Source organism: Ruditapes philippinarum, unplaced genomic scaffold (genome assembly GCF_026571515.1).
Source record: "Ruditapes philippinarum isolate M1 unplaced genomic scaffold, ASM2657151v2 ctg264_1_1_1_1, whole genome shotgun sequence".
Lineage (NCBI taxonomy): Eukaryota > Metazoa > Mollusca > Bivalvia > Venerida > Veneridae > Ruditapes > Ruditapes philippinarum.
The window spans coordinates 1-18024 of record NW_026860475.1 but is presented as its reverse complement, the minus strand read 5'-3'; the positions used below and the strand labels follow the sequence as shown (position 1 = coordinate 18024).

At 32.9% G+C, this 18024-nt stretch overlaps 1 protein-coding gene across 2 annotated transcripts; it reads right to left on the bottom strand.

Moving 5' to 3' along the window:
- Positions 1-4405: 4405 nt before the first annotated feature.
- On the bottom strand, positions 4406-11613 carry LOC132760208 (perlucin-like). Of its 2 annotated transcripts, none has more exons than XM_060752126.1 (6): positions 11579-11613; positions 9277-9422; positions 8819-8915; positions 8245-8350; positions 7456-7581; positions 4406-4527 (listed from the first exon to the last, which is right to left on the bottom strand). In XM_060752126.1, exons 1-6 carry the CDS (start codon positions 11595-11597, stop codon positions 4488-4490), a joined length of 534 nt encoding a protein of 177 aa, XP_060608109.1. In that variant the 5' UTR covers positions 11598-11613; the 3' UTR covers positions 4406-4487. The 2 variants fall into 2 exon arrangements, with proteins under 2 accessions (XP_060608109.1, XP_060608108.1); XM_060752125.1 differs by lacking the exon at positions 4406-4527 and adding an exon at positions 4535-5768.
- Between the last annotated feature and the right edge of the window lie 6411 nt (positions 11614-18024).

The following is an 18024-nucleotide window of genomic DNA, read 5'->3' as shown; positions in this document are numbered from 1 at the left end:
ATATGTCAGGCATTATAGATAGAAATTTGTCAGGCATTATAGATAGAAATATGTCAGGCATTATAGATAGAAATTAGTCAGACATTATAGATAGATATTTGTCAGGTATTATAGATAGAACTTTGTCAGGCATTATATATAGAAAATTGTCAGGCATTATAGATAGAACTTTGTCAGGCATTATAGATAGAAAATTTGTCAGGCATTAGATAGAAATTTGTCAGGCATTATAGATAGAAATATGTCAGGCATTATAGATAGAAATTTGTCAGGCATTATAGATAGAAATATGTCAGGCATTATAGATAGAAATTTGTCAGGCATTATAGATAGAAATTTGTCAGGCATATAGATAGAAATTAGTCAGACATTATAGATAGATATTTGTCAGGCATTATAGATAGAACTTTGTCAGGCATTATATATAGAAAATTGTCAGATTATAGATAGAACTTTGTCAGGCATTATAGATAGAAATTTGTCAGGCATTATAGATAGAAATTTGTCAGGCATTGTAGATAGAAATCTGTCAGGCATTATAGATAGAAAATTGTCAGGCATTATAGATAGAAATTTGTCAGGCATTATAAATAGAAATATGTCAGGCATTATAGATAGAAATTTGTCAGGCATTATAGATAGAAATATGTCAGGCATTATAGATAGAAATTTGTCAGGCATTATAAATAGAAATATGTCAGGCATTATAGATAGAAATTTGTCAGGCATTATAGATAGAAATATGTCAGGCATTATAGATAGAAAATTGTCAGGCATTATAGATAGAAATTTGTCAGGCATTATAGATAGAAAATTGTCAGGCATTATAGATAGAACTTTGTCAAGCATTATAGATAGAAATTTGTCAGGCATTATAGATAGAAAAAAAATGTCAGGCATTATAGATAGAAATGTGTCAGGCATTATAGATAGAAAATTGTCAGGCATTATAGATAGAAATTTTCAGGCATTATCGATAGAAATTTGTCAGGCATTATGGATAGAACTTGACAAAACTTTGTCAAGCACTGTAGATAGAAATGTGTCAGGCATTATAGATAAAAATGTGTCAGGCATTATAGATAGAAACTTGTCAGGCATTATAGATAGAAATTTGTCAGGCATTATAAATAGAAATATGTCAGGCATTATAGATAGAAACTTGTCAGGCATTAAAAAGAGAGACGTTTGTCGGGCATTATCGATAGAATTTTTAGGCATTATAGAGAAAATTGTCAGGCATTATAGATAGAAATTTTTCAGGCATTATATAGAGTAATGTGCCTTCATTTCAGATGGTATTGATATGTCTAGCATTTCAGCTATTATATTACATTGTGATATTGCCACCATTTCAGGTAGCAATTTATTTTGCATTACAGACAAGAATAGCATTGTTTTGCAAATGGTGTTTTGTCTATTGTTGTAGACAGTATTTAGTTTTCCATTGTAGAAAGAAATTTAAATACTATTGTAAAATATACTTGTGTCGTCCTAAACTTATAATTTGTTTTTTTCTTTTCCTTTCCTATTTTTTTAAATAATGTTTTACTGATATATAAATAACTAGAACTTCCACAGGTCTGACAATGATACTCCCAACACGCAATTTTGTAATAGAGTATTTATTTTAAGTTCGACCTACTCAATTTTAATAGGGTATTTATTTAAAGGTAGTCCAATATATCCATTTTTTCTAAGGGTGTCGAACAATTGAGTGTTCATGCACGGAAGAAGGACAAGTTGTTAGTAATGGAGTGAAGATAAAATGGCCTGTCTTTCTCAACATTGGTAGAAAATAAATTGATTTGTAAAATCTCCATACTACTATTTATTCAAGCTTCATGAAACTAATGTATGTAAAATGTGAATATTATGGTGGCTTATTTGTGCCATTCGTGTTTTCGTCCCACGACCCCGCCAAGCGAAAGGTCAAGAATGTACAAATTAAAACGGCGGGGGCGCGGAGATAAAAAAAAACGCTAATAAGTGGGCGCGCGGGGCGAAGTAAGTAAATAAAAATTCGCCCCGCGGGGGTGCGGGGCTAGATTTAAGAAATAAACGGCGGGTGCACGGAGCGAAAATACGCTTATTAGCGAGAGCGCAGAGCGAATTTCAATAAATAAAATTTCGCCCTGCGCCCTCGCTTATTAGTGTGTTTTCGTCCTGCAAACCCGCCAAGCGAAAAGTCAAGAATAAACAAGTTAAAATGGCGGGCGCGTAGAGCGAAAACACGCTAATAAGCGAGGCCGCGGGCGATGTTTAGTAAATAAAACGTCGCACTGCGATGGCGCGCAGCGAAAATTAAAATCGCGGGGACTCGGAGCGAAAACACGCTTATTAGCGGGGGCTGTCCCGTTATCATAGCTCGTTGAACTGCTAGGAGTACTCATTAACTGATTTATTCTATAACTAACTGAATAATTATCCCTTTTTTGGGGGTGGTGGGGATACACTAGCCGATTTATCATTGTACAGGAGAAATCAGAACATTGGCACTCGGTGAAAAAGTGCAAGGTCTTCTTGCAACACACCGTGCATTTGCATCTCTCATTTGCTCGCTCTTCTTATGCCATATAAATTATCTGTATAGACTCGTTCAAGTATATTTCATAATGATAAATTGCTCGTTTTTCTTTAATGTATAATAGAGTATTATTGACTCATGTCAGAAATCATGCGTTTAAAGAATTAATTTTTCAAAAGTCCTTAAAGGACAATTATTGAAATGCACTGTACTGCTGACATGTTGAAGCCTTTACATGTTGTTGAAATTGCCTGGAAATAAATATGCATATTGTAACCTTAGTACAGAAACGAGCTCCTATTAAAGTATATACTAAGGTGACGACTATATCCAAAAGTTTAGTCCTTACAAACGTTGTATGGTAGACCTCATTCAATGCTGACATTCCGTCTGGCGTTCCTGGTGGCTATACATAATTTACTGCAAAAAAAAAACTTTTAGCCTATAATAACTTACTCAGTATAATGCAACCACTTGAAATATGAAGTCAGGAATGGTCTCCATAACCTCTACTATAGCGCCACAGCACGTGTCTGTGGCTGAATGTCGCAAATACACAAACAATAAGGGCCCTACATTTAATTAATTTTAACTAATATTTTACTCGGAAAAAAGTCTCAAAATCGAAAATATATTTACGAGATTTTCAAACCATTTGACTGAAAGTCTGCAACAATAGCGTGTGTGCAAATTTTCTGACCATTCCCAAACTTTTTTCCCAGAATAATCATTATTATTGTGCAAACCGACATGAAATGAAAAGCGTTGCATCGATTTCACTCAAATGTAGACTTAGAATTTGCGATTATATTCTTTATTTCCCCTTGTTAAATCACCTTCTGAATATGAATTGCCTCCGTTTGTCAGTCCGTTCGTCCGTCTGTTTGTCCGTCCGTCTGTCCGGGCGAACATCCGATGGTCTATGAGCTTCAATCCGTCCATAATTGTAGTTAATAAAAGAAGGAAATCCCAGAAACCGACTGGTGTTAATTTTAATAATTTATGGGGAAAATGCCACATATAGATCAAAGAAAAAACATATAAACCCCAAATGTTGGCATGTCCGTCTGTCCGTCCATAACACTTCCGTGTCCGCTCTATAACTTTTAAACCGCTGATTTTTTTAAATAATTTGAAGTGATCACCATTGTGAGATGATGTGCAGAGTGCAATAATTGGGTTGGAACACCTAAGGTCAAGGTCACACTTATAGGTAAAGTGTTAAAATGTCTACATTTCTGTCCTCTTCATAACTTTTAAACAACTGATAATTTTTTTAAATAACTTGGCAGAAATGATTACCATTATGACATGATGTGCAGAACCCATAATCCAGCTTGCTACCCCCAAGGTCAAGGTTAAACGTTCTCCATAACTTTTTGACTTCATGGAAGATTTGAAATAATTACTACCAGGAGACTATATGCTTATTATATACATGGCACAACATCAAGGTCATGGTCTGTTAAAGGTAAAAAAGTACACATTCTTGTCAGCTGTGGAAGGGGATTTTGCTGTCCTTCAGACTGTCTTGTTCAATTTAAAGTGCTTCACTTGATCTATGTAAAAATATTAAATTTTATATTTTTAGACTTTTTTTTTTACCTCAATGGAGTTCCATTAAGCCCCCTATCCCATTACAGAGGCGTTAAAATACATATGTATATGATATGCCTTTGTATTTTTGATAGCTGCGTGTCTGCTCAGTCGTGAAAAAGTTCCTTCCTTCCTTCTCTATATCTTTTTACTTTCATATTTCCTTCTTTCTTTGTCTATGTAATACGGATTTTGAAGGCGTTACGGAGATACATGTATGATATGTCATTATTTTTACATAATTATGACAAAAACAACAACAACAAAAAAACAAAGGATATCTAGAATTTTCAATATATATACATGTATCTGAATATCAACATAATAATAAGCATAAGAATTTGTAGCAGTTTGAAGATTGATTTTATTTTCGACCAATGATTTCAATATTGTCCTTTGTTGTGCTGTAAATGAAACCATAATCCGTCAAATTCAAATAGTATACATTTAGTCATTAAATACAATAAAATAACGTTACATTATATACCGTAAATATAAAAATCATATGTAATGTTAAAAGAAAAACAAAATGGAATTTTACGAAATGGTAATCTGAATCTGTTATAAGGAACAACAATGATTTCAATGTTAAAAAGTATATCAATCTAAACATTTTTCTAGATCTGCACAAAGATATACCTTTAACGAAACAGTCACTTCAATATGCAAATTCCGTATGGACTACGAGGCCATTGTAGCAAGCGATCTGACTTTAGTAAAGATCTACTTATTCTTGTGTTCCGAGTTTGCTAATTTTAGCTATCCAATTAAATCGTCCGTTACAAATAGGCACAAGAAAAGTCAATTCTGTTGTTTGAAAAATCATAGCACACATACTTCAGGCCCATTGTCACGTTTTTGTGATTCGTGTGGACAATTTTGTGGTTCTATGTGGGCACCGGGGCATGCTCCCCGGAAAAAAGTTTTATTCTAGGATGCTCTCAGAAGCTTTTTCCCATGTATTTGACACAGTTTACAGTCTACCACCAGTACATATTATGTTGGCATATGTCACTGAATTTTTAACAAAGATCTGAGCATCGTAAGTTTAAAGAGGAAAAGGTTGATGACCGATCGCATAACGGACGGACAGTTTTACATCAAAAATATGAATAATTAATATTTGACAAATGAAAAATAAACATTAATTGATGTTGTTATAACTGTTAATTATACATAAAAAATACAAGAAATATTACATTCAAGAACAGTGGTATGCAGATTGTGTGCTTAATTATCAATAGATCAGAGTTTCATTTACAAGCGTATTGGTGACTGTTTCATTCACTTTATATTTACTTTTAACTAGGGAAAAACAAAAATGTTGTTCCAGTTCAAACTTACTTACAACCGATAAATATGTCCATGGACGCCTCATGTTTGTTCCAGCGGGAACAAGACATTTTCGCCTCTAGACACATCACCTCAAACATTTGAAGACAATGCAGCCCTCAAGGCACTTTACGCCTCAGTAAGACACTTCGACCCTCATCCAATATTTTCAATAAATGATTCAACAACAAATAAAGCTTTATGTTTATTAAAACTATTTTAGTAACTTTTGTTGATTCAGCATGTTTATTGGTTGTTTGTTTTCCAGCAGTTATCTCCTAATTGATTAGTTATTTCGATTAAAGTGGTATTTCTGAATAAAAAAAATGATCACTAAATAAACAAACGTGACTTTTATAGCTTAGCCAATGAGTTATACTTACAATATACATTATTCTCTTCCGTTCATTTTCAAACAATAGCTAGTGCGCAAATATTATTACTCCAAAAAATATAAAAATCATTAATCAAATTTATTCACCATCAATCAGTATTTTAATAAGAATATGAATTATTGTCTAACTATAAAGTTATTTACTACATGTTTTAAAAAATATCTTTGTGATAAGGACCTTTTTAGTGGATGTAGTGTCTCAATCAAAGTTCTTAAAATCAGAGGTGACTTGTCTGAAGGTTGAAGTATAATTTAATATGTAAATCGTTCCAGTGTAATATCTCGAAATCATGATGATTACCTTCTCGATATTCGTTTTCCAGCGTTTAATCAAGAAACAGAACCGCTTTCAAAATTATTAAAATTCGCCGATGATTGGCTGTTTGAAAGGTCTCGAGAAATGACATTGTATTTGGTCACGGTCAGGTCTAAAAGCGGAGCGTTATTTAGAGCAGATTTTTATCATCACACTACCTATTTGTGACGTATTCATATACGTATTTGTCACACATTTGTGAAGATTTCGTAAGTATATTTCACACGTGTGATGAATTTTATGTGTAAAATCTGCCGTTTCACAAAGGCCAACTTCGACATTTTCTATTTTTATCATTTTTTTTACTTAAATCCTACGTAGTGTGTTGCACATAGTTATTTATATAACAGCAAGGCAACATTCCAAGGGCACTTTTTCTGATTTTCCTCTAAGAGCAACATATCGAGGACTTGATGCAAATCCGTTGTAACTCATAAAGAAGAAGATACAACTGTTTTACACATTGACCTCGTTATAGATAAATATACACATTGACATCGTTATACATAAATACACACCTTAAAGTCGTTATACATGAATAAACACCTTAACCTCGTAACACTTCAATACACACCTTAACCTCGTTATACATGAATATACACATTGACCTCGTTATATATGAATATACACATTGACTTCGTCATACATGAATAAACACATTGACCTCGTTATATATGAATATACACATTGACTTCGTCATACATGAATATACACCTTGACCTCGTTACACTTGAATATACACCTTAACCTCGTTATACATGAATAAACACCTTTACCTCGTTATACATGAATATACACATTGACCTCGTTACACTTGAATATACACCTTAACCTCGTTATACATGAATATACACCTTGACCTCGTTATACATGAATATACACCTTGACCTCGTTATACATGAATATACACATTGACCTCGTTATATATGAATATACACATTGACTTCGTCATACATGAATATACACCTTGACCTCGTTACACTTGAATATACACCTTAACCTCGTTATACATGAATATACACCTTTACCTCGTTATACATGAATATACACATTGACCTCGATATACATGAATGAACACCTTAACCTCGTTATACATGAATATACACCTTGACCTCGTTATATATGAATAAACACCTTGACCTCGTTTCACTTGAATTAACACCTTAACCTCGTTATACATGAATATACCTCTTGACCTCTTTATACATAAAAATACCCCTTGACCTCGTTATACATGGATAAACACATTGACTCGTTATAAATGAATATGATGTCAATTAAATACATTACCTTATCTCACATATAGGGTGGTGTGAGGCAGCACACGGAGCGTCGTGCCAGCCGTTAAATACGTCAGTCCTGCTTGCAATCACGGCACAGTCTTCGTCACCCTCGCTTCCTGGTTGCCCGGGATACCTAAAATATGCCTCGCATGATTGAACATATTCAAAAAACGTTGAATTTGAAATAAATGTGTGTTCATATTTATAACTCAGATAAAATATTAATAGGCCACTTATTGAACTACCCACTGACTGTATGTGTACTTGAATATACGAGAGATAGATATGTGTGACGTGTTAAGTTTTACGTTGGCAGCTATTATATAAAGTTTAAACATATTCTTTTCATACTCATACACAGTACATTATATACATTCATTCAATATATACAATGTTTACGAAAGATATGAAATCTTAGATAGTTCCTCTCCGAAACTATTACTATTACGCACGTATTACTATTAATGGTGGCAAAAAGATGTACAATTTGTGCCACCGAAATATAAAATATTATTATATTCATATTAAATATATGTATATTTTATTAATCTTGTTATGACTTTTCAAATGATTACAGCTGACTACATATACATGTACCTACATTATTAGCGGTTCGAAATTTGATAAATGTACACAAGATTATTATATTTTAACAAAAAATGACAAGAAATAATATCATCCGCTGAAGTAAAGATGCGTAATCCTAAATTACATCTCCTAAGTGATAAATCCTCACCATCATGTGAAATTATTGGACTTATTCCCATCAAATGTCATAAAGTAAAAGATAACATACCATCCTGTGAAATTAACAGGCTTATCTCCCTTGTACCACACCCATAAACCCTCGATCATCTCGTCATTAGCACCTATCCAAAACTCTTGACCTGGGTGCTGTGAAGCTTAATAAATATGGCTTATGAGGATACTACTAGTATTTACAAAATAAATCTAGTTTCATGTGTGTGTGTGTGTGTGTGTGCGTGTGTGCGTGCGTTCGTGTGAACCGTTAGTTAGATACACCGGGTTTGATGCATAATGTTCCGTTGAAGTTACACATACTTGAAAATTATGGACAATAAATACCATAAATCGTTGTTGTCCTTTTCCTACAGTTTACATAACAAGTACATGTTTAGAAATATGAGCAGATGCGATCCTTATCCGTTCAGAATCAGAATGAGTGAAATCGAAGACTATCGGTGTACATGTACTTCTTTAACGTTTTCATGAACATGATGAAGCTATTTTTAAAACATAGGCAGTTTTAAGTAAAAATCCAGAGAAAACAAGGGGTCATATATTAAACAAAGAAGACACCTTTCTAGACAGTTTATCACACATTTTAAATATGGACGAATGCTACTTACGAGTTCTATACATTCGTTCCAGCAAACTTCTGATAAAAAGATCTTCATCTTTACTTTCAATCATTACTAAATCTGCTCCATGTTGTTGGCAATGATGCTTGAAGGATACATTGAAATATTTACATCATGATATTTGCTTAATGATATTAAATGACTTGATGCAAAGGCGCAAGTGCTTATTTAATCGAATAAATGCGCGAGCGAAGGCGACAGTACTTGCTGCATCAATTAAAGGGACGCAACTGAGTTTGTTTGACATGAGGAACTGGAAAATTATTAAAGATTTATATACAGTTTATGTAGGCATTAAAACTTTTATTACGATGTTTAAATGTATACAAGAAATTCTACCCAGATATATTCCTATAAATAGTTTTATAAGATATGTACTCAGTAAGGGTTTGTTTCACGTATCTTGTCTTTTATTTATTTTTAAATTCAATCAAGCAGAATCTTACAATAGCTTCTGTCCAGTCGCAGCTGATGTTGTCACTGATATAGTAACAGGAACCTCGGAATGTTATCCAAGCATCAGGGCACTGAGATGCCGGACATTCGCACTGCTGTCCATGTGAAACCACCTTCAAAATCATCATCATCGCATCTAAAACAAACAATAACTTATAAACACATTGAATTACAGACGCCAGTGATGACAGATTGCTGCAGTGATGACTGATTGCTGCAGTGATGACAGATTGCTGCAGTGATGACAGATTGCTGCAGTGATGACAGATTGCTGCAGTGATGACAGATTGCTGCAGTGATGACAGATTGCTGCAGTGATGACATATTGCTGCAGTGATGAGAGATTGCTGCAGAGATGACAGATTGCTGCAGTGATGAGAGATTGCTGCAGTGATGACAGATTGCTTGCTGCAGTGATGACAGATTGCTTGCTGCAGTGATGCCAGATTGCTGCAGTGATGACAGATTGCTGCAGTGATGACAGATTGCTGCAGTGATGACAGACTGCTGCAGTGATGACAGACTGCTGCAGTGATGACAGATTGCTGCAGTGATGGCATATTGCTGCAGTGATTACAGACTGCTGCAGTGATGACAGACTGCTGCAGTGATGGCATATTGCTGCAGTGATGACATATTGCTGCAGTGATGAGAGATTGCTGCAGTGATGAGAGATTGCTGCATTGATGACAGATTGCTGCAGTGATGGCATATTGCTGCAGTGATGACATATTGCTGCAGTGATGAGAGATTGCTGCAGTGATGAGAGATTGCTTGCAGTGATGACTGATTGCTGCAGTGATGACATATTGCTGCAGTGATGACATATTGCTGCAGTGATGACATATTGCTGCCAGTGATGACAGATTGCTGCAAGTTGATGACAGATTGCTGCAGAGATGACAGATTGCTTCAGTGATGCCAGATTGCTGCAGCGATGCCAGATTGCTGCAGTGATGACAGATTGCTGCAGTGATGACAGATTGCTGCAGTGATGACAGATTGCTGCAGTGATGACAGATTGCTGCAGTGATGACAGATTGCTGATATGGTGATGATGATTGTGGTGATGGTGGTGGTGAGGATGATGATGATGATGATGATGATGAAGTTTTCATTTAACCAGAGAACTTATATCATCAATCTTCCATGACAACATATTCAAACTATCAAAATACATGAATCTAACATACAATTTGTAGTATGAAATTGACACTTACAAAGCTTACACCTTGTGTATGAAAATATCTGAAGTATAATGTTTTTAAAATTGTTTACATTAATCTGATGTAGCAGACTTGATACATGTAAAATGATGAAGGCTCATCAAACGTTCCAAATGTTCCAAATACAAGATCAAGAACAAACAAACGCATGACTTTTTGAAATTGTTCAGTATTTGATCTAGGGGATAATTAAGGTACACTGATATGAAATGATACTTAAAACAGAGTTGGTAGAGTTTATGTTTTGAGATTTAAAGCTAGCGGAAGCTACTCGCCTAGCCATTAAATAAAACGAATGCATACTTAATGTTCATCTGTTTTCGGACATTTCCACGATCACCAGGCTTTAAGTTTATTCTTTGTTTACGTTTGGGTAATGCAGCTGTGTTTAGACTATTTATTTAACTAGACAGATAGCTAAAATGTCTGGTTTATATTCCGAATTATTCATTTAAACACGATTATGGAACAATAATAATATATATATATATATATTAGTATGACTGCACTGTATGTAGTAAAAGGAAAGGAAAAGTAAAAAATAGAAACGAAAAGAAAAGGAAAGAAAAATGTAAGAAAAGAAAGAAAAAGAAGAAAACGGATATGCTTAAAGGAACCAAATTATATACCAAATAGATTTGTGTAGAATCATGCATGTAAAATCATATCGACACCAAATGAACTAATTGGTAGTTTAACAGTTCCACGAGTTAGGAAGTAAGTTCAGAAACATATATCGCAATTCAGACACTATAAAGTCATTTCTTACTTTCCGCCGCTGAGCTCAATAGGTCGAGCATATATAAATAAAAAATAGTTGGCGCTGCTCGAATCTTCGTTCAAGGTGTTATCTCTCCGGTAAAATTAATCTCGGACATTGAATCTAATGGTCATTTTTCTTTCCCCTTCATGTGGGATTAGTAGTCTGTCATAAGCGGAACTGTTACTGGTTAGTTATCCTGGAAAAGCCTGTTAGGTGGATTGACAGCCGATATACTACCAAATAATTATGTTAACATCGGTGAAAAAATAGAAATAGAAATATCAAACAAACAAAAACTTACAAAAAACAGCCATGTTTTCATTTTATGATCTAGGTTAGTAAACCGAGACGCACATTCAAGATAAACACGGGGTTAGCGTAGTCTTAATCAGCTAAAAAGAAATTTTATCAAAACTAAATGTTCGTCGTATATGATAAGAAGTAAAAGTACAGTGACTGGATTTTCAGATAATACAAACATTTCATCCAAGCTATACCAATCAAACAAAATTAACCGGCGACGGAATTCACTTTTCAGGCAAACAAATACTCATTATGGCTAGGGTGACAATCTAGACATTTAGAAAACTTGAACCCGGACCCATTTTTTAACCCAAAGCGTATGTTCCAATATATTTGTAGTTTTCAAAACTGCTGACATAAATTTGTGGCGAACAGAGAAATCCCAAGATGGCGTCCAAGATAGCCACCAAAAAATATGGAAATTACAACCTACGTACTTTTACTTGATTTCAATCAGTTAAAACATGTGTATTTGTTCTTTTCAAGCATTTTTGTATAAAATACATGTTACACATACAACTTTAGTACCTTTTGTAATGTAAAAAATATCATTTAATAGACAAAGGCTGAAAATTGCGGCAAAAAAAAAAGGAGAAAAATTACTAATATTTAAGATGTCCGAACATTTTTTCCATGTAATAATGCAATTTACAAAATTAATTTGTTAAACTATGGTTTGTATTACAAGAAACCATTATCTGCCATAAAAAATTGTGCTTTGATTTTTGAATGTAATTGGATTTTTTTTTAGAAAATGTATTTTATTAAGTGGTTGGGCGTAAATTAACAATTTAATCAAAATCACAAATTTATTGTAAGTAACATTTTTTTTATCTATTTAAGTTTTGTTATTTTATATAACTACTTGAAATACTTAAATCTGTATTTTTTAACAAAATTCAGTAACTTTGGGATTAGAGTATGCAATATTGGATTTACTTATAAAAAAAAAACACAACAACTAATTATTGACGTCTTTAATGCCATCAAATTGTCAGAGATCTACAATGATAAGTATTTATGTGTGTGTATATAAAAAAAATATTACTTTTAAGATGTATTTGCATCTCTAATTCACTTCTACTACAGATAAAAAAAAAACAACAAAACAAACATGTAATTTATTTTGGCATGGATAGTAAAATTTGACTGCAGAATATAAACTTGAGCAGGTTGCGATATAGGGTAAAAAGGTTGACTTAATAATATCAAGGTTTTTAACCTTGATGTTTTCAAACAACTGTTTTTTAATCATTTAATAAGCACATTGAAATGGAGGACCCAACCATGTGAACAATCTTGAACAATGTTGGTAGTTATGAACAAGGTGATGTCACTAAATAAATCAGGTAAAAGGGTTTTATGCAAAAAAATACGACACCAACATTAGTCAAGTGGTTTCTTTAAAAGTTCTCATCGAAAGAAAACGAAACGCAGACATATAATATCTACCACATACATTGTACAGCTGAATGAAAGTCTGACAGGCCTATTCGTTATCGCTACCCCATTGCATGAAGTATGCTAAAGAAAATGACTGTGACCAAGGTCATAACTTATGATATATATTTTCCATGTATCTGCTTAAATTTTATATTGAAATTGTGCACCTTCAATTTAGTATGGGGGATATTTTTGATAGTTAAACCAAAGGGTCAATTAGTGATTTTTGCAAAGTCAATGTAGAGATTAAATTAGACTATATTTCAACTACCCATGTCTGGAAATTTCAGACAAAATGATTTCTAATGTTTTCATGTACTAATGTTATGTATTCACTCATTTGCTTATAATGATAATCAGCGAGCTATGCCCACTAATTTATTCATTAATAATAATTAATTCATTAATAATGATTAATCCGTTTTTTTTTCTGGCAAAATGACTATTTACACCGGTAAAGTACCTGTCATACAAATAAAATTCCAAAAACAGTAGAGAAAAAATTAAAGTCATTGAAAATAATAAATAAAAGTTAAAATATCCAAACAGAGAAACAACTGAAGTATAAAGCAAAAGGGAGATTACATTAATATACATGTTACAATGTATATATATAAAGACAGAAGAGCGATTAAAAGAGAGCCACATTCTCCAGTTTTTATGTCAACAGTCCAAAACCCTGCGACCATCTGGAAATTGTCTACATTAAAATGTACTTAGAAATTAAATTTGCCATCTTGGTTAACTGAATTCATAGTTTGGACCCAATTGACAGCTATATATCTTGTGACAGTTTTATTTTATTTCGTTTTCATTACTATGTATTACCCGAAAAGCAGGAATGTTGAAAATAAACTCATGAAATGGGCATTAGTCCACGCCTATTATGTGCCAATATTTTGGGCCGCAACGAGCAGCCACATTAATTATATCATCATATCTTAAAGTTAACACATTTTATAACATTAAATTTTAAACTACATTCAAAAGAAAATCAGGAAAACATTTGCTTTTCAAATCACTGACGTTTGAGAATATCAACCTGGCTTCCATAGCGAATTCGACAGTGATTATAATTGCAGTAAAACAGATACATGCATTATGTAATAGAAAGAGCATCGAAACGAGAGGCTATCTGATTTGTACGAGGGGCAACGTTATCCCCGAGTATAAATCAGATTGCCGAGTTTTTTGATGTTCTTTCTCTTTTGTATTATAGTCAAACAATAAAAACACGTTCCCTGATACCACAATATGAAACCCCACAAAAAGAAACCCAATGAACGAGCCATCTGAATATGATATTTCCATCGCTTTCCCTTTCTCTGTCGTCACAATATGTATACCCCGGACAAAAATGAACCAAACCATGCTCTGATGTGTGCGGGGTAACTAATACCTGCATTCCAGTTAACGCACTGTGCAATGTTTATGTATCGACGATTTAACTCTGTCACATTTTCAACAGAAAGGTCCCCAAACTATCATACAAATAACTGTTGTTTTATTTTCGCTATAAATATAAAGCTATTTTCTAAACTTCTCATATTATATAGTTTTAAAATAAGCAGACATCATTGTGTTCGAGTCACTTTCTATAAGGTAATGCCATATTTAGAATTATGCACCTTAACAGTACATGCAACTTTATTGAAAAAAGTGCCCTGAATCACACAATGTATGTTGCTGTGAGTGTTATATGATACCAGTAGATGATCGACAATGTCTCAGTTATACCTAAAATTAAAAGCAATACTGTATTATAATTACACCAATTATTAACGTCGATATTTAGCCTTCAATATAATTAGTCTGGTTGTCATTCTTAAAACACTTTCCAGGGAACATTTTTGTGTTGTAGGTTCAATGAATACATGTATAATGCCTTAGCAGCCTTATACAGTTATTAATTTCTTTCAATTTAATTTGTTATATATTGTTTGTTTTACTTACTGTGTTGTTTGTAAAGGCCAGTATATTACAAAGATTTGGCGTAACTAATTATTACTGGCGATAGTTACGTTTAAAAAATTGAGTAATGAACAGATACATTGCTATTAAATTAAAAATGAAACTTTATTGCATCTGTAAATGAGAATATTGTAAGTTCGTTTTTTTTGGCGAATAGTATAAAACTTAAGATATTTTGTTAGCCGGTAGCGTCGTAGTACCCATAACAGTTGCAAGGATACGCAGCAACGCTATATTTTGAAAACAGGCTTTGAGGGTCAACTTCGATGTCAAGTATTCAAAAAAATGGCTGAAACAATTGGAAAATAATCAACAGAATCTGTCAACCTTTCAAAATAAATTTGCAGACGCTTCTAGAACGTTTGAATGTGTTCGCTTTCTACCTTACATTTGAGTTATTGAAAGTAAATTTGAGGTTTTTTTAAAATTTTACACTTGATATATTTGAAAAAATTATAAATGTAGTAGTCTACTAGAAACAATCATTATATGAAACATTCTTTTGCGTTTAATTTTTCTGTAACATTTTCTCTTCTGTGGAAACGATAATGATTCATTTATATTGTTACAAAAAAAAGATTCTAAAAAATTTACCGAAAAATTCAAGAATAATAAGCATTAGTTAGTAATGTTCAAACTTATTTTCATTTTTTGTTTAAGACAAAGTTTTAAGATAAATATTTTACATTGAAAGTGAATTTGAACTGAATCTGAAATGTTAATCTTAGGTACATGCACATTCCAATATGAAAAAAGTGAAATAAAAATTGGTTGTTACAAGTAAAAACTGCTTAAAAATCAATTGTCTACAGAGTTAAGTGTACATAAGATTTTAAGATGTTATACGACTATGCTTTCCTATTTTGACCCATGAAAAACTTTTGTTTCTTACGGTAAACATAAACATCTGAAATATATTTGATTCAATGACGCAGAAATAATAAAAAATGATAATCAGCTTTTTTCTGATCGGCAGATCAGGAAATACAATGCTAACATTCAACTCTGACACAGAATTTCACGACAAACCTAACAACAAGTAGTTCTCAAAACAGCTTAAAATTAACGATGCTAAAAGAAAGAAATATTTTTGTTTTTGTACAAGTATGCAACAAATTACAACGCATTCAACCGTTTAAAAGTAGCATTGGTTTATAGAAGTGTCAATAAAGCAGCACAATCACAAACTTACGGGCGGATGAATATCATTTTAGTCAATGGAAAAATGTTATTTTTAGCGATGTCGATAGAGCGTAGTACACAAATAAATCTGACTGTCGAATAGCTGGAATATATATATGTCGGGGACATGAGAAATTTTCACTAAATTATTTACATCATTGTTAAACAACAGGTTTATCGTGAACAAAATACCGCAATCATTGTCCAACAACATTGGCCTGGTACTCTTGCATTTGACCCTGTAGTCGGTTATGCCGTAAACGTTACGATCTACTTGTAAATTGATATGAATGTAAAATATCTAATTGTTAAAAATTCGGTGTTAATTAAAAATATCTCTAGCGCATGTTGGTAAATGGGTTCACTTGAAGAATGTAGACGTCAACTGGTAGGTTCGAACCCATATTCACGTATTTATTTTTCATTTTATTTTTTTTTTTAAAATTGCCATTTTCTTTGAAACCTATTTGCAAACCTTTTTTTGTGTGTTCTATCGTATTGCGTTTTTAATATATGCCTTTTTAGCGTGCCCCCATGCTCTAAAGCATATATGTAAACGCTTGCATATGTCAACAAAAAAGATACGTGTAATGAAATTAAAAAAATATAACTTTATATAAAACAACCACATAAAAGCGATATTCTAAAGCCAGGGTGTTCTGAGTAAAAAAAAACGATTTCAAAAATTTTGCAAGTAAAATTAAAAAAATATACGTGGTGTTGGTAAGGAATCGAACCAGAGACCATCAGATCGGTAGTCCGACATCCATATACCACACATCACTGACGATTGAGGTTAGCAAAAATTATATCGATATATTCGATAGATACTGGTCAGTGTTTTTTATATGACCTTTACGAAAGTTAATGAAAGTGCCAGGTCAATATTGTTGGACAATAATAAGGATTACCAAATAACCCAAATGGAAATTCTAAAATTTAGAATTGTTTGATTTTATTTAGGCTTTCTTCGCATAACTTCCCCGCTGGTGAGTTGTGACGCGCTGCTTAGGGTGTGAGGGTCTGGAGTTCAAATGCCCAATAGAAGCAACTTTTTTTTCTTTTTAGTGTCTTTTTTAAAGAAGTAGCCGCGATATGCAAAGGATAAAGTGTGGCTGTATAAAAAATGAACATAAATAATTTTGATGCAACTCTTTTTCATGCAAAATTCCGTATGGTATCAAAACTGACTATATAGAAAAATATCTACATCGCATCGCGGTGCCCTGTTAGCACGAATTTAGTATATAAAAATAAACTTATAAGGAAAATACATACAGCATATACAGTACGAACTAGATTGCAAGATCAGAAAATACCCAAGAGCTTGCAGCCCTTTGATTATTTAATCCTTTAAGTGTACAACATTTTGTAAAACAGTAATTATGTTTCCCCACCCACTCATTTATGCACATGGTAAAAAATGTAGAAAACAATCAATATGAAAAGCTACAATGCTATTTGATAAAGTTGTATGGCTTAGCAAAAATGACACAAGTGCATGTACCAGTCTATGTAAAAAAAGCCATTAAAAGGGAAAGAAAATGAGAAAGTGCAAATAGATTATATTCAAAATATAGGTCTGTTTCTTTAATTTAAACAATTTTCTCTTCATATGTTGAAAAAATTTGCATATTTTCTATTTCAACAATTAATAAATTGTTAAAAAATAAAAGAGCTAATAAAGCCGTTTATTAGATTAGTTTAATACAAAGTTACTTTACAATTTTAATTTTGATGATAAAGGACAAATTTGTTATTTTACCACACCCACTCAGAATACACATTGTTTAAAAAAACTATATAATAGAATCACTCAGTAAAATTTTTTCTTTAAAAAAAGTTTGTTT